The following is a 22,550-nucleotide window of genomic DNA, read 5'->3' as shown; positions in this document are numbered from 1 at the left end:
CTGCTGTTTTCTCCACCTAAGAATGAGACCCACCCTCCACATAGCTCAGTCTAGAAACCTTGCGTGCATTCTTTACTCCTGGCTCTCACATACCATTTCTGGGTCCCACCTTCACCGCGAGCAGCCTTTTTCACCGCTTCAAGTACTGACTGCCTAGGGTGAGCTGATGTTGTCTCTCTCACAAGTAGTCTTTCTTCCGCCCTTGCCCACTGGCAGTCTGTTCTGAGGGGCTGTGAATCTCAATCATAGTAAGAGCTAAATCCTTCCAAAGGCCTCTGAGCTCCTAGATGATATGTGCCTTTCCTCCACCCATGATCTTCCCACTCCTGTCTCCTCTTCCTTCCCCCTCTCTGTCTGCTCTGGTCACACTGGTCTTCTTGATGTTCATAGAAGCATACCATCCTTGGGACTTTCGAACTGGATGTTCACTCTGCTGGGAAGGCTTCTGTTCCTGTGCCCACATTTCCAGCTCTCCCTTCCTTCAAGATTTTACTTAAATGCCAGCTTCTCATGAGGATTGCAACCGGCAATGCATTCTTCGACTCACCTCTGGAACTCCCAGCCCTCTTTCCCTGTTGCATTTTGTTTTCAGCTGCACTTATCATCTTCTAGCCTGATGTAGCTGACTTATGTTTATTGTTGGCTTCTCCCCTCACTAGAATGGAACCTCCCAGAAGCAGAAATCGGTTTCATTCACTGATGTTTCCCAAGATGCCTAGAACAGGGCATGGTTTAGAAAGCCCTGGATGTGTGATTGTTGGGTAGAGCAATAAAGGTGGAATAAGTCTGGGCTGTGCTATCCAAAATAGCTTTAAAGTGTGTCTCAGCTCACCTTCCCCTATACCCCGTACATTTCTTTATCACAAAATTGTAATTTTCCTTTATGGAAAAGAGTTTTTCAATGAACTCTGTGTTTCCTTTGATGTTTCTAAGAAAGACGCCACATACTACTGGATGGCCTGACCAGAGTGTGTTCTCATGCACGTACTACAACCGATACAAGAACTGTACCTACTTCATCTTAGGTTTGCATTACAGAAAGGTGGCAAAATTACATATTAGGGCATGCTGTCTAGGAGTAAATTTTTTTTTGAAGATTTTATTTGTTTATTTACACAAGCAGCGGAGGGGCAGGAGGAGAAGCCGACTGTTGCAGAGCAGGGAGCCCAACTTGGTGCTCAATCTCAGAACCCGGGGATCATGACCTGAATAGAAGCCATATGCTTAATCACCTGAGCCACCCAAGTGCCCCTAGGAGTATATTTTTGATCCTCAAAATGTATTCAGTAAATTTCCAGGACCCATGACTTTAAGACCCTTCCTTTGCCTCCCCCTTTCCTAGGGATAGCCTAGGATGGAAGAGAGCACTGTTTTCATAAGCCTCTTTCTTCTGCAAGAGAGACTCTTAGCAGAGAAGTTTCCTCTCTGACACTTTTTGAAAGAGTTCAAGCACATTTAAGCCTGGTTACACACCCTGTCTGGGTATATGGGGAGAGGGAACATACTGTGGTCGCAGACATTTGTATTGAGATACATGTTGGAAAGCTATAGGAAAGTGATCACACTGGGAAGGGAATCTTCTCTCTTACCTGATCACTCTGGTAACACCCCATCCCATCCCTCCCTTCATTTCCTTCTTAGCACTTACCAAATTACTAATTATCTGGCTGTTATGATTATTATATCATTGTTATATATGCACATAGCTGGTCATATATTTTTATATATATACATTACACATACTTGTAAAAATATAATTGTTAGATATAAGATTATCACATTGTCTTTACCTGTGTCCTACTAGACCATGAATTCTGTGAAGGCAAGGGCTGTATCTCGAGCATTTAGTGCAGAGTCTGGAATAGATGCTTCGCTTCATATGTTTAAATAAGCAGGTAAAAAGTTATAATGACAGAAGGCAGAGTGCCTGGGTGGCTCAGTTGGTTAAGCATCTGCCTTCACATTAGGTTGTGACCTCAGGGTCCTGGGATCAAGCCCCAAGTTGGGCTCCCTGCTCAACAGGGAGTCTGCTTCTCTCCCTCCCTGTGCCCCTGCCCCTGCTCATGCTCTCTCTTGCATTCTCTCTCAAATAAATACATAAAAATCTTTAAAAAATAAATAAATAAATAAACTGAAAGAAGGCAAAGGAAGCAAACTACCTATTATGACCAATGCTGTGCCACAATAAAATTAATTTCTGTGCCTTTGTGTGTGCCATGAGGCTTTATCTGAGATTTTTGTCCTGCAACCACAATGGAAAAGATCATCTGACTGCAAGTTTGAATCTGGCCTTAAATTCTGGGTCTTTCCCAGATAAGTCTTCAAGTCACAGTTTCTTTATTAGTTAGGTGAGAGCATAGACTGGGAATTCTCTAAATTACTTCCACTCTTTTAGTGTTTAGGATATTTTCCTTATATATTATTATCAAATTTGTTAATAATTTTGTTGACAATTTCCTGCATTTCAACCCACTCTCATTTTATTTCCTACTATGTGCTTGACTTTACTGAGCTATGTAGCTTCAGACATGTGATTTGAAGGCACAGTTTCCTATACAGATAAAATATTTCATATTCTAATGGTGAGCTTACATGTATAACATGTGATTTTTTTGATATCACATTGTTATTTTTTAATTTAACCTAGAAAACTTACATAGTAACCAGTGTTAGTCTGAATTTTTAATCTCTTAGTGCCCAAATTACTTCCCTGCTAGTAAAAACTTTAAGGATCTGCTTATAGTTTTCAAATAAGAAGAGAACAGAGAGATCATTCCATCCATATTCCTTATTTTACTAAGAATGGTAGAAAGACATGACCTGCCCGGAATCACATCAGTATAACTAAATTAAACACAACTAAAACACATGTAGCTGGTGGCTCTCAGTCCTTTGCTTCTGAAACTACAATCCAGTTCAATTCTACGAGATGGCTGTTTATGGTGCACAAGATAGACATAGGTATTACTGTCATGGAATTTATCATCCACTGAGATAGAGATAAGAAAATCATTCATAGGGCGCCTGGGTGGCTCAGTGGGTTAAGCCGCTGCCTTCGGCTCAGGTCATGATCTCAGGGTCCTGGGATCGAGTCCCGCATCGGGATCTCTGCTCAGCAGGGAGCCTGCTTCCCTCTCTCTCTCTCTCTCTCTGCCTGCCTCTCTATCTACTTGTGATCTCTCTCTGTCAAATAAATAAATAAAATCTTTAAAAAAAAGAAAATCATTCATAATTATAATGAGGGTTACAATGTGCTGCATAACCAAGAAAATTAGACCTAGATGAAGGCTCACAATAAGAATAGTGATGATTTCATTTCATAGAAGTTGAAAATGCAAAGGAGTAAGTGTGGTGACGAGGGAAGAAGAACATTCTAGGCACACCAAACAGCCCATACAAAGACCTAGAATGAGTAGATGGTATGTGAGAGGACCTGAGAGAAGGCGAGAAGAAGCCCAAGGGGCAAGGGGAAGAGAGCTTAAGATAGATGGATTTTGATCGTAAGGTTCAAAGTAGTAGAGTGGTCATTCTTGGAAGTTGTGCAGATGCCTTGAGTATCAGTTTATTTCCAGTGACATAAAAGCAGAGTCCACACCAGTCTCCAGGCTGATCCTGACCCAGATGCTCAGCAGTGATTCGCAGGAGGCATGGAAGGTACAGTTGGTTTTGCTTATTGTCCTACCCTTCTGGGTCAGCACCGCCATGCCATTGCTGTCCATCCTGTTCATAGACTCAGGTTTGGGCTGGCTTTCTGACAGTGTTTGGAATAGTCCCCTCTTGTTCTGGCAGCTACCCACTTCTGCCACTTGGCCTCACTTGAAATGTTGTGTTCCTACCTCAGTATCCAAGGATGCCACTTGGACTTCTCTGTCAGACTCTCAACTCCTAGCAGCCTGTGGATATGAATCTTAGTAATGGTACTGGTCACTTAAATTAATGTCTTTCAGCATCTAACTTGTAATCAGAGTTTCAAAAGAATCCTATGCATTTGCTGCCTTATTGCTTTTCTTTACTAGAATGTGTGGGTTTTAAAATAATGACTTAATTTCCAACAGCTTATCATTTATTTCACTTGTGCCAATTGACATAATTTAATTTTTTAATATTTCATTATGGGTGGTGGAAGTGATGAACGCTATGTGTTCAGCTGCTCTTTGTTTCTCCTTTAATTTATAGTTTTCACGCGTACTGAAGAATAGAGCTTGGCCCACCTTCAAACAGGCCAAATCTAAAATCTCCCCATTACACAGCAGTGATTTCTGCCCCACCAACTGCCATGTCAACATAATGGAAGTTTCCTATCCCAAAACATCAACCTCCCTTGGGAGTGCATTTGGTGTTCAGCTGGATAGCAGGAAGCATAATTCTCATGATAAGGAAAATAAATCTGAGCAAGGTATGTTAGCTTTTAAAACTTCCTCAAATCACGAAACGTAATTTAGGCAATTACTATTCCAGCATCCCTGAAGTAAGATAGATTCCTGGTGTCTGAACAAGTCTGAATTTTATAAAGACAGGATTCCTCTCTATAATCATAACTCTATCATAAGTTTACATAAATGTTTATAGAATAAAAACAGAGTTACGCATTTTTATTATCCTTCCTCTAAGAACAATTGTTCTTGCCTTCCTTACATGTATGACAGGCACAGCTTATCCTGTTGTACAGGCCATTAGTCTGAAATGGCCCTATAACGATGAGAAAAATATAGGAGGAGCAGCTTCAGGGATGGACAGTGCCATTCCATACCATCACAGTAAAGCATGAGATGGAAGGATATTTTAATCACAATTCCCGTAAGCTTTAATTCCTGAATTACATTCAGCATTGGATTGGCATTTTATTTAATATAAGCCTGGGTGTCTAGAATGAATTGCACTGGATCATTACTGTGTGTTAAAGGTCATAAATATTATTCTCGAATGATCTTACCTCCTCAGGGAAACTGAGCCCTATGGTGTACATTCAGCACACAATCACCACCATGGCAGCTCCTTCAGGTCTGTCTCTGGGACAGCAGGATGGGCATGGGCTCCGGTACTTGTTAAAAGAAGAAGACCTGGAAACTCAAGATATTTATCAGAAACTGTTGGGCAAGCTTCAGACTGCACTGAAGGAGGTGGAGATGTGTGTTTGTCAAATTGATGAGTAAGCATTTTATTTATTGTACTTTTCAATGTGCCTAACAAAATAGCTATAGAAAATGTGACTTTTGAACATCCATCATTCTCTCTTTCATTTTTAGAAATGTAAGATTTCATGAGTGTGAACCATACAAATCCTCTTCCTTCTAACACCTTAAAAGGGATGTAACATGGCAAATATATACATTTATATTTAAGGAAACATTTAATGCCAGGAAAGAGAGTGGCAGAATTCTTTCTTATAGAAAACACTAAGAAAGTCTCAATGTGAAACTATTAAACTCAAAAATATGATGAATAGAGTACCAACTAAGTAAGCAGATTTCCTGGTATCCTTTATAGAGCAGAACACAGTAAATGTATATACACTCAGTAGATGTGTATGAAAAATATAAAATATAGCAAATCTTTAACATACTTGTTAAATGAGTAAATGCAAAATTACGTATCACTAAGACCAAAGACAAATGAATGAACTTTTTTTTCCCCCCGATTGAATTTATGGTTTACTAAGCAATAACCCAAAGAGAGCTGTGCCAGTCACTTGGAAATTTTTATCAAGAACAAAGAAGAGGAGAAAGTTAATTAAAACTTCTCCAAAGAGGTCGACTCTGATTCTTATTTAAAAAATTGATGGGGGAGGTGGGGTTGGGAGAGGGGGAGGGGGTTATGGACATTGGGGAGGGTCTGTGCTATCGTGAGTGCTGTGAAGTGTGTAAACCTGGTGATTCACAGACCTGTATCCCTGGGGATAAAAATACATTATATGTTTATAAAAAAAAAAATTGATGGTTGGCCAATTGCCTCTACTCGGTGGCATGCTTTGCCACATCATGGTTGTGATTGCGTGTCACAGACAGCATGGCAACTCTGTATAGTCACAAAAACATGGGCTTTGGGGGAGCTTGGTCTCTCACCTATTAAACAGGATGAAGAATAATAACGAATTACAAGTTTGTGGTGAAAATTATAAAAATCAGTACAAAAAATAGTGCAGTGTCTAACATTATGCTTACTTCTCATTCAAGGGGTTGAAATTGGTGGATATAACTGAAGTTGGTAGAATCTGAAAATGGTATAGACACCATTTTCCCTTTTTTGTCATGCTCTCTTTATGAAGTTACACATTTAGATTGCTGTTGGTTGTGTATTGTTTAATTCCTCGCCCCCCCCACATCATCCCATACTTCCCTGGATAATTCAGTTTTGACATAAAATATTTAGAACTTATTCTGAGCCTTTTTGGTAATTAGACGTTATACAAATAAAATCTTAACTGACAGGATTTCGCTTTTTAAAACTTTTTCTTTTTTCTTTTTTTTAAATCTTAATTATTTATTTATTTGAGAGAGAGAGACCACGAGGACAAGTGGCACAGAGGGGCAGAGGGAGAAGCAAGCTCCCTACTCAGGAGGGACCCCCAATATGGGACTTGCTCTCAGGACCCTGAGATCATGTCCCGAGCTGAAGGCAGACCCTTAACTGACTGAGCCACCTAGGCACCCTGACATGATCTCTTATTTTACACATCTTTGAAATTTCATGCTCAAAATCACCATATTAGATGCACCATATTTCTAACGTTATCTTTAGATAGTTACTATTTACTATGCTAATTTGTTCTGACACTTTTATCAGTTAATTTAAACTCGAAATTCTGTTTTCATGGGTTCTAATACATTAGTTTTAAAAAATTCTTTATATTGTATTGGTTTACTATATTGTGACTGCCCCATTTACAGATGAATTAAATACTTTGGGGTTGCTAAGAGAACAGGTGGCTATTTTTAGACAATTGTATGATACTTTGGATTGTTTGAGAATGACCTTGTGACACATAAGGTAATATCTTAAGGCATAATATTTTTTTAATTTAATTTAATTTAATATTTAATTTAATAAATGGAATTTTATTATATGATATGTTCTATTTTAGAATGCTTTTTTTCCTCCCTAAAGTATTTAGGAAGTGCACAGAGTAAGAATCTTTATTAATAAGGCAATAAATAGTGGCACTGAATCATGTATCCTAGCTCTCAGAGAGATTTTAGGAGAACATCTGGACCAATCCCACAATGCCAGTTGGGCTAAGAGTTATTATTCCTGCTTTTCAGACGAGTCCTTTACCAATGGCTGGATTATTGATGTGCCTGAGCGCATAGTACCTCGGAGACCAGGACTCTAATGCATTGACTACTCAGCACTTCCTGGCAGTTGTCCAGATTTGGCTGTCTTTGTTAATTTATTGATTTTTTTTTTTTAAGTTCAGCTGATGTAGATATATTTTTGAGAAAATGGGTAGAGCCGAAGGGCTCCCTTTATTTGGCTTCAAATGCTTTGTATTTGAAGCCCTCATTGAAGAAAGGCGTTAAGCTATTTTTATTAACCAAAACTACTTAAAATGATTACCTATTTTTACTTAAGAGTTTCCCACTCTGTTATTCTAAAAGCCTTTTCCCTATCATGCATGTTTATTAGGAAAATGACATGAAATGAGCAAGTGATTTGAGAAACTTCCTTGGTCTTCTCTGTGTGCACTATATAATTTAATTCTAAATATAAATATGTTCCACATAATTCAATGTGCAATATAGTCCCTTCAAAACAGTGCAGCCATCCAAGTGCCTGGATGAAGTGCTTCATTCAGAGATACTGCAGTGCAGTCGAGCTTGACGAATTATTTGAAAAGCTAGTTACCAAACAGTTTTCTCATCATGTAGTAATTACTCTTGGTCAGACATAGATGCCTCTGCAGAGCAGAGAAGGAGATCTCGGATACTCTGCCAAGTTTTAAGAGAAATTGCCTCACAACGTCTCATGGCTGGCCTTTCTAGAAATCCTTCATTCCTGGGAAAGGGCTTGGTCCTGAGCTTGTCTGCTCTTACCCTGCTCCTTGGGAACACTTCTTCTAGAAATAGACATTCCACTAAATGCTTCTACTTCCTTCAGATCCAAAGATGGGACTAGAGACACATTTGTTGTCTATTACCATGAAATAAGGGGATGTTGGGAATTTATTCAACATTCTATGATTCTTATCTCATTGAAGCTAAACACTTTTGTCCTTTGACGGGCTACTTTCTGGGTAATGACAGTTAGGTGCTAGACATAATTAAAGGTCAAAATAATTTGTGGATAATCCAAAACCATTGACAGGACTTTAAAATACAGCGTTTGTGTAATCTCTCAGGGAGGAGATGAATAAAGGGTCCTGGGGGCTGGTGAAGATAGGAAAGCTGAGAACAAACCTGCCTTTTATAGGGGCCAGATGCCCTGGACTGAGTCATGAGTAAACCTCACTGTGGGACAGACACTTAGTGACCTGGGCTTACAGGTAGAAATGGTAGGGCTGTTGGTGGAATTATCTTTGAGCATTTTGCTAGTAAATGTATGAAAAGAGGGCCCAGCTTCATAAGCACTAATGTGTATCAGAGGGGTTTATGTGCCAGGCATGGTTTTATTAATATAAGCACTGCTTGATTTCATTCCTACAGCCCCTCTGTGATGTGGGTTATAAAACACAGGGACATAACACATTAAATCTCAAACTTAAAATTTGTTTCCAAATCTGAATTCTAGATTTCCTTACGCAGAGAGCTACTGTGACTCCTCCCCCATGGACGTGCTCCCTCCTCTCAGTCAAGTATTCCCCATCTTTTCAGTTCTGCAAGGCAGACTGTGGGTGTTACCTTGGGTTCTTGTTCCTGTCCCTTCACCTCCAGGACCTTATCAAGTTTAGTCAAGTATACATCAGAATGTATCCTCTCCATCACCTTAGGCTGGGTCACCATTATCCCCTCACCAGCTATGCCCCTCCAATGCATTCTACATTCAGCTAATGCCAGAAGGATCTATAAAAGTAAATCATGCGTGTTCCCTGCTTAAAACCATTCCATGGCATTGCAATGCCATTAAAATAATATCAACTACATAACTGTGGCCTGTGTAGCCCTATACACTCTGCCCGTCATCCTTCCAGTCTCATGTCTCTGAGCTCCAGCTGCATTTGTCTTTTTCTGAACCTGGAACGTGACAAACCTCCATCTGGTCAGTGCTGCTCCTGAGGTCTGCGGCTAGCCTTCTAGGCCCTCAGGTATCAGGCTAATACTGATCTGTAGAGAGGCTGTGCCTACTTCCCCAGAATAAGGTAGCAACTTCGCTAGCCCAGTCACATACATCATCCTTCTAGGTACCCTACTCTCTATACAGCTGGTTTTTGTTTTATGTTAACAAAACCCTAAAGCCTTACAGTCTTGAAACAATAGGCTTTCTCTCTTGCTTGTTCTCCATGCCCATCTGTGTCATAGTTTCTGCTCCACACTGACCTCACTCAGAGTTCAGGCTGACAGACCCCCTGTCAGCTGGGATGTCTCTGTTTGTCCCCTCAGTAAGAGGGAATGATGTAGGCTGCACATTTGCTCAAAGGCTTGCACCTAGAAGGGACTCAGGTAACCTCCACTTATGTCATACTGGTGAAAACAAGTTGGATGGTCATTCTTAGCCACATGGGGGAAGGGAGGCCACCCAGCAATGCGCCCAGGAGAACTGGGATGTGGTGGATAGCACTAATGACTTCCTTCCTCTCTCCAGAGTATAGAAATGATATGCAGGGAGGGACTGTTCTGCATCATTTGCAAAGTATATGTATATAAGAGTGTGTCTTACTCGCCCCATCTCCAAAATGAGGATCACCACCATAATAACAGTCATAGCTACTTCCTAAGGAGGCTTTACGATCGGATGAATTGATTACTTAGCATGGTGACTGGCGTAAGAGCTCAACAAATGTTAGGTATGATGAAAATGGTAAAGATGATGATACTTAAGTCTCACTTTAAAGAAGAACACAGGTTGGATGTAGGATGCTATGTACAAAAATCTTTATTCATAAAGGGTGTGAGAAGGAGATTGGGCCACTCAGGGTTTTAACTGAGAATTAGCAGACCTAGAGTAGGTAGCTTAATATTGTACATGAGCAAAAGTGAAGGAAAACTATTTCTGTATGCATAAATATTATAAAGCTAAATTTATGCATTATTACTACTTTTAAGAATCTAGAAATTTTATGCAAAAAACATGGTATCAGAAACACTGCTTTTCTTTCATTTGTTTGTAAGCCTAACACTTGTTCCCACAGGGTCAGTGCAAGCCTGATTGCAGCTGTTTAAAATGAAAAGCAAATATGTGAATATAATTCATATGACTTTAAAAAAAAATGAGTATGCTCATCCCCATGACTTCTAATTTAAAAGATACGTAAAACACAGAGTACTCCTTGCAAAATGAGAACTCCTGCATCTCCTTCCTCTTTGGCATTCAGAGTTCATCTGTCTGTGCAGTATAGAGCTTGGGTAATTAGAGTTAATCTAATGTTTTAAGCTTTTGGGTAGAGGGAATGAATAAATACATGTCTGTCTTCCAAAACATAAAAGTGTCTTTGCAAACAGAAAAACTGCTTAAAATAATTCATAGCTTCATAGGGCCTTGAGCAGCATAACACAGCCCCCTGATTTTCACTGGTAAAAGCTTTACATCTGGGCAGATCGTGACGTGCCATCGTGACTAAATTGTGGATGATATGGGCGTGGCCCCTGTTGTCTCCTGTCCTCACATTGTGTGCGACTCTCTTTAATGTCTTACTATTGTGATGGTCAGAACACCTGCTTATATGAGCAGTGAGAAAGGCCTGACTGCATGATATTCTTCCTGTCAAATAAAGACCGCTTGGGCGAAACCCAAGTGGGGGTAGATGGGTAGATGGGTTTTTAATATCTGAGGGTAAGCTGGTGGGGATATTTAAGCACATTTAGTGTTTATTTTAATATTTGGGTGGCCCTTTAAAGTTCTTCAAGTATTTTTAGATGGTAGTGATAATGACTAGGGGAGGGAGGTGACAATCTTTATATACTGGAGTATATTCTCATTTCATTGTCACAGAGTCATATGGGCTAGTTATTATTATCCCCATATCCTAGATGCCAAAGAAAATCATCATAGTGTTGCTGTGATAACAAAACCAGTAAGTGGCAGGACGGATTACCAACACAGTTTCCTAGTCTAAATGGGGCGCTGTTTCTATTACTTGTTCTGAGAGGAAAAAGTGAACTTCATACAACTGTTCTTTAATGCAATCAAAAATTAATTTTACGTGAAACAAACACTCTAGAAATATTTCTAAGTCTATCATATTCAAACAAGTAAGGTAGTTCTCTGTAGCAGCCAGTTTGAAAATGTGCACTTATTTTTTTTAATATCACATTGCAGCCTTCTGTCTTCCATAACATATTCTCCTAAATTAGAACGTAAGACACCAGAGTGCGTAGTACCACCAGAGAGTGACAACGAGAAGGGAGAGAGAAATAGCAAACGGGTCTGTTTTAATATGGCAGGAGACGAGCAGGAAGACTCGGGTCATGACACCATCAGCAACAGAGATTCTTACAGGTAATTCATTAATTCCTTAAACTCAATCATCAATACAGTCAAATATGATTCCTTATTTTCCACAGAGGTCTTGAAAAAAAGTTTTGATTATCATTTTTGTTTATCATCCTCACAACATAACCACCAGCTATTACCAACCCCAGATAAAACATAGTGATCCTGCAGAATCTTTGAAAAAGCGGTTTTTTCCCTCCAGGTCTGTGGAACTAATCTGGGGGACTTGTTCCTGTTACAAATTCTATAACATGTATAGCAAATAAGCAAATTGAGCCTATATTAACATTTTTTTCCAGATATCTGTTTCTGATTATTGGACTGTGGGGTGAACAGGAGGAGTTCTTTTTTTGTGTGTTTCTCCCCCTTTTTTTTCTTATATTCTGTGTTCCAAACAAAGTGGACTAATTTTTCCTGCTTACCTCCATGACCAGCTTTCTTTCTTCCCCTCTCTTGCACTATTTCTAAAGATTTATTATTATTATTATTCATCTGAGAGAGAGTAAGCGAGTGGGAGCAGGAGCAGTGGGAAGGTCAGGGAAGAGGGAGAAGCAGATTCCCCACTGAACAGGGAGCCCGAAGCGGGGCTCAATTCCAGAACCCTGGGATCACAACCTAAGCCAAAGGCAGATGCTTAACCAGCTCAGACACCAGGTGCCCCTCTCTTGCACACTTTGTACTATCTTGATTTGATTGCTGTAATAAAGTACCAAGGACTGGGTGGCTTAAACAGCAGACGTTTATTTACTCGTTATCCGACAGTTCTGGGGCCAGAAGTCCATGATCACGGTGTCCACAATGCTGTTTTTTTCTGAGGTCTGTGGAGGAAGTATCAGGTCTGGGCCTCTTGCCTTGGTTGTAGATAGCCGTCTTCTCCCTGTGTCTTGTCCTTTCCCTCTTAAGTGTTTCCCTGTGGCCACATTTCCCCTTCTCAGGAAGTCACCAGTCCTACTGAATTTGGGCCCACCATAATGACTTCATTTTAACTTAATTATGTATGTAAAAATCCTCAATCCAAACAAGATTGTATTTCTGGGTCCTGAGTATCAGACTTCCACCTGTGGATTTTAGGGGGAGATGCAATCAACCTGTAACAGCTTCCCTCCAAAGTCTGTTGTCATCTGCCTACCATCATCCTTCCAACAATAGCAATCTCATGACCCTAAGATCATGACCTGAGCCGAAACCAAGAGTCTAACGCTCAGTGGACTGCACCACCTGCGTGCCTCCTGTCTTATTTACTTTAATCAAGGGCAAAAACTCTCTTACTCACTGTTATTTATTATACAGTATTTTACAGTGAGAAAATATTAAGTAATTACTATTAAAGTTATTCTCCTCAGAGATATTTAGCATAAATAGCTAGTGTTAAAAACATTTTTACCGGACACACGGGGAAACAGGATGATCTCACATAATTCCCAACACAGTCCTACATGGCACATGCTGATATTAACCCCATTTACATGTGAAGAAACTGAGTCCACAGGACTTACATAATTTACACGTGAAACCAGGTGGGCCGGCTCACGGTTTCTCTCTTAACTACTGTACTATCCTAATTTCTACATGAAAAGGATTTTAACAAATACATAAGAGTTAATTATTCCTAGAGATTTAATAGTATATAACACAGATTAGCCATCTTGACCATTTCCTTTACTTTTAGCTTCAAAGGATTCCAGTAGACTGTTTAATAGTAACCTGTGGTTTTTCTCCAGTGAGAAATTACAGATCTAAAAATATTTTCTTACCTCAATTTCTAGTTCTCAGATAATTAAAATTACCCTCCAAGTCTCCCTCTAGGCTAAATTAGAAATTTTAAATATAAATTTAAAGTTAAATAAGTGCTTCTTACTGATTCTGAGATGGAAAAAATAGTCCGTCTCTGATACTCTTTCTGAAATTTTGCAATGTGTCCATATTCACACACAAAGCTTTTACCCATTCTTTCCTTCTACTTTGACTATTATCGAGCCCTTACTAGATGTGGTGGCCAATACTGAACTCTGGGGTGGAGACAGGATGCCCTCCTCTCCCAGGAAGCTCAGAGAGCAGCTAATGAGTCATAATTTAAAGCTACCAGAAAGACTCGAAAGGCAGAGATCATGAAACAGGACCTTGTCTTTATGAGCACATTAACTCAGACACAGGGCCTCAAATAGATAATGACAAATTTTAAGTGCACTTTGACTTCTAGTTTTCTTTCTTTCTTTCTTTGACAGACAGAAATCACAAGCAGGCAGAGAGGCAGAGGTGGGGGGGGGGGCGGGAAACAGGCTCCCTGCTGAGCAGAGAGCCCAATGTGGGGCTTGATCCCAGGACCCTAGGATCATGACCTGAGCCGAAGGCAGAGGCTTTAACCCACTAAGCCACCCAGGCGCTCTGACTCCTAGTTTTCTAACTTCAGATTTGAAAAAAAAAAAAAAAAAAAATTCATTCAGGATCAGTCTACACGGCTTAAGAGATTTTGAAATACAATTGAATTCAAATTTTTTTAAACTGTAAGATAAAATGGGAGTCAAACAAAAGTGGTTCTTCTCATAATTTTCTCCAAGACATGTCAATAAGCCTAACTGTGGTGTGACCTGTTTATCTAGTAAGAACAGGGAGGGTGGCAGCAAATTCACTCTGAAAGTGACGTATTGTGCTCCTCCTTCTCCCCAGCGACTGCAACAGCAACAGGAATTCCATCGCCTCCTTCACCAGCATCTGCAGCAGCCAGTGCAGCTCCTACTTCCACAGCGACGAGATGGACTCAGGTGCGTTTGGCGTGTGACCTTTTCTGCTGCCCGTCCTCAGGGAGATACCTTTCGGGGATGACAGTGTGTGATAGACATGTGTTTTCACCTTGGATCAGTTGTCCTTGGCTGCCACCTGTACTGGGTGACGTCAACGTCCCAATCCCGCGTGGTGACCAGAGTGAATTAAAAAGAGACGAAAGAAACAAATGAAGTCTGATCTTAATATATATTTTAGGATTTTCTGTGGTACTATGAAGGAAGCTAAAATTTCTACACAGGAAACAGGTTGTCCTAAAACATGAGGTGTTGTTGACTGTGTGAGGAGGTGAGACGGGCTTTGAACCTGAGGACTTCTGAGACAGTAGATGCACAGGGAGGGGAATGATGAAAACACTGACTGAGAGAAATATCTTACAAATGTTTTATCTGGGTTATGTTAAGAACAGAGACTTTGCCCCCAGTTAGGACACTTCTTCATTTTGATATACGTAGTTTGTTTCAACTATTTAACCGTTAGGAAATTGCTCTATTTGAAAAAATCATTGACATAGGGTATAGAGTGTTTTCTCCTGTGAGGCACTCTGCTTCCACCTCTCTTTCAAAGAGCAATCATCTGACATCCTAACTGCTATGAAATCTTTTGGAATTCTTTATCTGATCATAAGAACATGATGGAATAAGACTGCATGTTTAATTATTACTTTTCGGTGTATTTATATTAAAATATTTTAGTATGTTAAACAAAGATGGGTGACTTATTTTTTATTTCTAGGTGATGAACTTCCCCTCAGTGTTCGCATTTCTCATGATAAGCAGGACAAGATACATAGCTGTCTTGAGCATCTTTTCAGCCAGGTATGATTGGGACAATTAGGTCTTCTTTTCCCACACATCAGACTGTTGGGAATCCCCTTTTCAGACATAGTAAAAAAAAGCTGCTTTTTTTTTTACTTTGCTTCTTTGTAGGTTTTCAGAATTCTTCATGACATTTCTTGCTTGACTTTATTCCTAATTTCAAGAAGCACAAGATTCTCTTGGTGTTTGTGTTGGTGTTTTACATTTTTAAGAAAATTTATATCAATAACCAAATTCATAGAGTAGAAGATTTTACTGCTTTGAAAAAGATTATGATGTCTTTTAGGGTTTTTAAAAATAACCCTAGAAATCTTCTTTTATGAAATGAATATGTTGAGCATATTTATATCTTATATTAATATATGATGGGATAATAAGAAATATTGCAAGTGTTGTCAGTGAGTTTATTCCAATATTTTATTTAAAGATGGATTTTGCAAGCATCATGCAATTTCAAAAATAATTATGGCTTTAAGACAAAAATATTTTACAAGATTTACTCTTAGAAATACATTTATTATGTATTATGAGAAGTATGTAACTTTCAGAAATCTCTGCTGTTATGGTAGGTGGATTCAATTACCAATCTTCTAAAAGGGCAAGCTGTTATAAGGGCCTTTGAGCAAACCAAGTACCTCACACCAGGTCAAGGATTACAAGGTAAGGTTTAAAAAGTCACTATTAGAGGGGTGCCTGGGTGGCTCAGTGGGTTAAATCCTCTGCCTTCAGTTCAGGTCATGATCCCAGCGTCCTGGGATCGAGTCCCGCATGGGGCTCTCTGCTCGGCAGGGAGCCCGCTCCCCGCCCCCCCTCCCCCCCGCCTGCCTCTCTGCCTACTTGTGATCTCTGTCAAATAAATAAATAAAATCTTTAAAAAAAAGTTTAAAAAAATAATTAATTAAAACATTTTTCAAAATAAAAAGTCACTATTAGAAACAATTGGGAAACAAAGGTGGGAAATAATACAGTCATGAAGTAAAGGCATAGTGTAAGAGGAAAATGGCTACTCATGTTTCATAATTCCCTTCATATTAATTCTATTTTAATAACTTTTGAATATAGATAAAAAATCAGTATAGGATGTTTTAAATTTATTTGCAAATTTAAAATGTGCAATGCCTATAGGGACTAGAATAAATAGGAATGAGTTCATTGAAGAGATGTAAGTGTCGCATAAGTGTGAAGTGTTGCAGCTTTTGCTGAAATCAGCATGACTACTTGGTTATAGCCCATTCATTGGTAGGGGAAGGGGTTTCAGGAATGAGCTTTGACAAAAAGAACAGCCGAACAGAATACGATCTAGAGCTGCCACTTTCTGACATCTAGTTTCGGACATTGAAAAAGGAGTTTTTATCTAAATTTGCTCCTTTGTTTAAATGTTTTTAAGAAAATAATAAGGTTAGCCTTTCTTTTTTAGATTTAACCAATTTTTTCCTGAAATATAATTAGAGAAAGTACCACCATGCTAATAACCCAGGACAACAGGAATGAAAGATGATTCTGAAACTCACAGATTTGTTAACTGTTTGGTAAATGGTTGAAACTCAAAAGGGATTTTCTGTATTTATTTAGAATTTCAGCAGGAAATGGAACCAAAGTTGAGTTGTCCAAAAAGGTTAAGACTTCACATCAAGCAAGACCCTTGGAATCTTCCCAGCAGTGTCCGGAATCTTGCTCAGAACATCAGAAAATTTGTTGAAGGTCAGGATGAAAACCAAAGAATATTGCATAGCATTAGCAATAATGATTTAAAACCAAAAGTTCAGTAATACCTTGATTACTTTTTTGCAGTATTTCATGTTATGAGGAATTCAAAGAACTGGAAAGGGTGAGGGAGGGAGGAAGCAAAAGGAGGAATAGGATTATAGAGCCTTATGTTCCAAGGATCTAAACAATGTACATTGTATCACAGAGAATATTCTGGGTGAATAAAATAAGGGTTCATACTTGGGAGGACATGGAATGTGAAGAGTTTCATATTTTAAAATATGAAACAATATCATCAAAATTTCTAAAGATTCACCAAAGTCATGAAGCTAAGTTTTATAGGAAGTCTAAAAAGTTAATTGTGAACTTGCAAGAATCAGAATAATAAGGTCACGTCATTGGCTTTTAAGTTTCTTTTTCATATTTGTCTAAGTTTATTGTTATTCACTCTCATGACATTGTGTACTCAACATCTGTGACTGATACCTCCAGTTGGAGATAGGACATTTCAGGACAGCTCTAGTGCATCTGATTACGTGTTGTTTAGGGTCAGGGTGTAGAAATTTCCGAGCATTTCCAAAACAAGTATGGTAGAAAAGATGAAATGAGAAATTTGTTTAAGTTTTTTAAAATGCTTAATTTGGTGATTTTCTTCCCAACATCAGACCAGTGGTTGGCAACATCTGGAGATACTTTTCGGTTGTCACCATTGTGGGGGTGCTCTTGGCATCCAGTGTGTAGAGGCCAGAGATGCTGACAAACATTCTGCTATGTACAGGACAGTCCCTCAGGACAAAGAATTATTTGGCCCAAAATGTCAACAGTGCTAAGGTTGAGAAACCTCCACAATAAATAAGTATATGCCTACGTTTACTTTTATTCCTCAGTCTTCGTATGTCTGTTGCATGTGGTAAATAACACTCAGCAGAATTACAGCGTACCCCCGGTCACTGCTAGAGAGAGTTAGAGAAAGTTGTGTAGAGAAAGTTAGAGAAAGTTGCTGACAAAAGACAGCTCTTAAATCTGATAGAGTCTGAGCCTGTGCCATAACTCCTTTGGGCCTCAGTTTCTTTATTTACCAAATGAAAAAGATGTGTATATGTTCTGTGATTACTAAGTCTTCTGCCTAGAAATATACTCAAATATAACAGCTTAGATACTCATTTAGAGATCAGTGGAGGAAAGGTTTGTACAGATATGGAAAACTCCAAATAAATCACAGCAGTTCTATTGTGCGATAAAATCTTTTGTTTTTGACAGCTGTATTTCTTGGCTACATTTTTATTTTATAGCTACATATAATGGTTATTTGTGACAGATTATAACATCATATTTGATGAAAAGTCTGAATTTAAAACCTCCCAAAGTAATGAGTAGCAGAAATGATAAATACATCTTTTAAAGACTGCTTGGTTTAAGGAATTCAAACGTATTTTACTGAGTAGAAGGTTTTTTTTTCTTTTTGCAGAATAAATGCCAGTATCATAACACTCCTAGAAATTATAATTCATGAATCTAAATGCACTTGTTCTCTCTACCCCTGAAACTAATAATATACTATGTGTTAACTAACTTGAATTTAAATAAAATCTTTAAAAATATATAAATGCATTTGTTCTCATCATCTTCGAGGGTTTTTTTTTTACATTATAGTTGTTTTCAGAGTAAATGCAATATCAGTTAAGAACAGAGAAATCTTTAAATCTTTTCTTGTTTTGTTTTTTGAGGAGCTTTATCTTTAAAGATATAAACTTTATCTAATGCAAGATAAAAACCCTAATTTTAATGGTATTCATTTTAAAAATCTTAACATTTTCATCATAAGTCCTGCTTTTATAACCTCAATACCTCACTCATATCACAAGAACCAGCTATAGGAATGATAACTATTTACATGTATTGATTGATGTGTGTCATGAATATGGGTGCCAGTCTTGGTCAGGGGAGCCCAACAACTGGTTGAGTATGGTTGGGTGTGCTGACTGTCTTCCAGTGAATGGTGTGGGGAGGGCTTTTTGCAGAATTTAAGTTATATCCCTGTTTACAAGTTTTAATGAGAGGCACTTCTTTGGATAAGTTCTGTGATTGTCACTATGTTAAGTGAATCTTTAAAGAATGATTAATCACTAGTTCAGTCCAATAGACTGTCAAGAAAGAGGTCAAGCTGTCATTTCCTGCTCATCTGTTTGTTGTCTGGTCCTGTTATACAGAATGGAAGCAGCACCATTGAGATTCTTGTAATCAATTGCTTGTTATATGGAAGTTCTCTGATGTAACCTCACCGATTCATTATGAATTTATTCTATTCAACTTAAAGTACTTTTCATTCTATTTCCCAATTGTCTTTATATAGAGGATCATTTAATGAAGGGTTAGGTCTTGGCTAGAAATTCAACATAATGTCACCTTGCCAGAATTTCATGGTTTATTATATAGCAGGAATAACCCCATTCTCATGTTTCTGTAAGGGAGGCAAAAAGTAACGTGTTTTTTTTTTTTTTTCCTTCTACCCTACTAGGTTCTTTGGCTGGGCCCTACAGATCAGACAAAAGACAAATTAACTAGGGAAAAACATATAAATTTATTTAATATGTTTTATATGATACAGGAGACTTTGTAAGGAAATGAATTCCAGAAGAAATGGTTAAACCTGAGCGCTTTTACACTAGGTTTGATAAAGAGTAGAAAGCTTTGGAAAAATGTGCTAGGATGAAAGAGTATGGGCTAAGGTTAGCAAACTGGAGAAACTTAGTAAGGCCTGTTCTTCTCGGTGTCCCTCTGTCTCTGGAAATAAGGATACTCCATTCCTCTAGGATTGGGAGGTCACTTCTCACAAGACGGTTTTATGACCAGCTTCAGGGGAGTAGGGGGAGATCAGAGAGTTCTCCATACACCTGCTGTTTATCAAGTTCTTTCAGCTTAAAATTTTCAGTATGCCAAATTGTCATGTTTTGGGGTAGCATGTTCTGAACCTCATCATTTGTTCATCTCTGATTTCAAAATATCCTATCAAGTATATATCAGAATACAATAATTCTATGATCTTTATATAGGCAACATTGTTACAGTACCATTCCTAAGCTGTATCACACTATGTCATTCATGTGTTCATATTATAGTTTGCCAAACTGAGGGCAGAAGAGAGCAGAAAACACAGTGGACTAAGTGGAGGATAGATTAATTTTGTGGTGTCACTAAGCACTAAGGTGATGTCTGCCTCCTACTTCATCTCTGCACTAAATTATGGTCTCAGATTATCAGCCAGCTGAAGATGTTTTTACATGATTAGCACACAGTTATACTGGGATTTATATAAGAAATATATATTTGGTCTTTGTCCCCTTTCCTTGCACAGATTTCCTAAAACTCTTGGAATTTCTTATGATGAGAACTATAAAGGTGTCTTTTGTTATGCCCGTGAGGTAACTTTTGGAAAACTTCTAAGGATGGGAGCTGATTTGCCAAGGAAGCCAACCATGTGATTAGAGAATTGGAACTTTCAATACCACTCCCAACTTCCGGGAGCAGAGAGGGGTTGGAGATTGAGTTCAGACACCAATGACCAATGATTTAATCAACCATGTCTATGTAATGAAGCCTCCACAAGATCCCAACAGGATGAGGTTCAGAGAGCTTCAGGGCTAGTTCTAGAAGAGTGGTGCTTTCAGAGAGCATGGAAGTGCTGCGCCATTTCCCCATACCTTACCTAGTGCATCTCTTCCATCTGGCTCCTGAGCTATATCCTTTTATAATAAAGAGGTGATTTAGTAAGTAAAATGTTTCTCAAAGTTCTGTGAGCCACTCTAGCCAATTAATCAAACCCAAGAGAGAGTCACTGAAACCACCAATCTGCAGCCAGTTAGTCAGAAGCGTAGGTGGCAGCCAGGACTGGCAGTTGGCACATGAAGTGTGTGTGCGTGTTGGGGAGGGGGAGCAACAGTCTTGTGGAACTGAACCCTTACTCCGTGAGCTCTGATGCTATCTCCAGGTAGCTAATGCCAGAACTGAGTTGAATTGTAGGATACCCAGATAGCATGAGACAGTTGCTTGGTGGTATGGGGGAAAAAACACACACTGGAATTTGTGACAGAATTAGACCCACCATCCCCTTAAAGTCAAATGTTTATTAGTAAACACATTTTTCAATTCTTGCCCCCTACAAAAGTTGTACTCTTTTCAAAATCTCCCGTTGTTTCAGCAACTTATATTTTTTTTCATTTTTTTCCTCTGCCTTTGTCCCAAATATCCTAAAGAACTTCTTCCATTTTTTTAAATCAAAAGTCTCCAATATCCCCCTTTTTCTTCTTACTGCAGTAATTGGAACAGTTTTCTGGATAATCCCCCATCTCTATCTTTTCTGGTTTATATATTACTATATACTATATTCAACTTCCCAGAATAGTATGTTCATTTTAGAACCCTGCCCAGAACCTTACATGATTTTTGTTAGCTAAGTCTAAACTCATCATTCTGATGTTGGATCTAATTTTTAAACAAGGGTTTCTAATTGTATCCCAATCTCAGTCTCTAAATGATATAATAAAATCTTTTCTATGCTAGATTGTTGGATATTTGGTATTCATTCTTTACTATACTCTCTTGCTAGTGTTCTTTTCTACTTTTAGGATATGAACCTATTCCCTTGACACTGTAACTTTAAAAAATGTTTAAAAACATTTTCAAGACTCAGAATTCTATACCAAATTTTTAGCTGGATTCAGATTAGAGTAATAGCAGTGCTTCACAGATACACAGCATGCTAAAGCATTTCCCAAGGCTTTTAATACATATCCCTGTTTATTTTTCCTACATAGGCCTATAAAACAGATAAGATAGGTGTTATCATCACTTATAAATGAGCACCTTGAAACTCAAAATATGGTTGACCATTGAACCGCATGAAGGTTAGGGGCACTGACTCCCTGAACAGTCAATCTGCATATAGCTTTTGACTCCCCCAAAACCTCACTACTAATAGCTTGCTGCTGACCAGAGCCTAACTGGTAACATAAATAAATCAGTTAGTACATATTTTCTACATTACATGTATCATATATTGTATTCTTTCAATAAAGAAAGCTAGAGAAAAGAAAATGTTTAAAAAATCATGAAAAGAAAAATACATTTACAGTATATACAATATATATACTGTATTGACTGAAAAAATTCCATGTACAAGTGGACCCATGCAGTTCAAACCTGTGTTGTTCAATGGTCAACTATGGTGGAGCCATTTTCTGAAGATTACAAAGCTGGTATGGAGGTACCCCATTATTCTCTGTTTTGCTTTCCTTGGTTTCAGTTACTCTTAGCCACAGTCCAGAAGCAGATGATCCTCTTTCTGATTTAGTCAGTAGGTCAGTCATAGCCTAGCTCTGTGTCATGATGCCTACATCATTCCCCTCACTTCATCTCATCACAGAGGCGTTTTATCATCTCACATCATCACAAGAAGGAAAAGTATGGTACAATAAGATAAGATGAGATAAGATGAGAGATAAGATGATAGAGAGAGACCACATTCACCTAACTTTAATAGTGTATTATTATAATTGTTCTATTTTATTATTAGTCCTTGTTGTTAATCTCTTACTGTGCCTAATTTGTAAATTAAACTTTGTCATAGGTATATGGATGTACAGGAAAAACCATAGTATATAT

The 22,550-nt window shown here is 38.5% G+C and overlaps 1 protein-coding gene across 3 annotated transcripts in view; it reads left to right on the top strand.

The window, feature by feature from the left end:
- The window catches only part of PREX2 (phosphatidylinositol-3,4,5-trisphosphate dependent Rac exchange factor 2), a 331,391-nt gene that overhangs the window by 194,574 nt on the left and 114,267 nt on the right, over nucleotides 1-22,550 (top strand). For all 3 annotated transcript variants that reach the window (XM_045979892.1, XM_045979882.1, XM_045979874.1), the window contains 7 exons: nucleotides 4,177-4,396; nucleotides 4,942-5,149; nucleotides 11,410-11,589; nucleotides 14,251-14,345; nucleotides 15,100-15,182; nucleotides 15,752-15,842; nucleotides 16,755-16,883. In XM_045979892.1, coding sequence (XP_045835848.1) covers nucleotides 4,177-4,396; nucleotides 4,942-5,149; nucleotides 11,410-11,589; nucleotides 14,251-14,345; nucleotides 15,100-15,182; nucleotides 15,752-15,842; nucleotides 16,755-16,883 — 1,006 coding nt within the window. The remainder of the gene's footprint in view (nucleotides 1-4,176; nucleotides 4,397-4,941; nucleotides 5,150-11,409; nucleotides 11,590-14,250; nucleotides 14,346-15,099; nucleotides 15,183-15,751; nucleotides 15,843-16,754; nucleotides 16,884-22,550) is intronic.

The sequence above is a fragment of the Meles meles genome, chromosome 1 (assembly GCF_922984935.1).
Source record: "Meles meles chromosome 1, mMelMel3.1 paternal haplotype, whole genome shotgun sequence".
Lineage (NCBI taxonomy): Eukaryota > Metazoa > Chordata > Mammalia > Carnivora > Mustelidae > Meles > Meles meles.
This window is presented reverse-complemented; position numbering and strand designations above follow the sequence as displayed.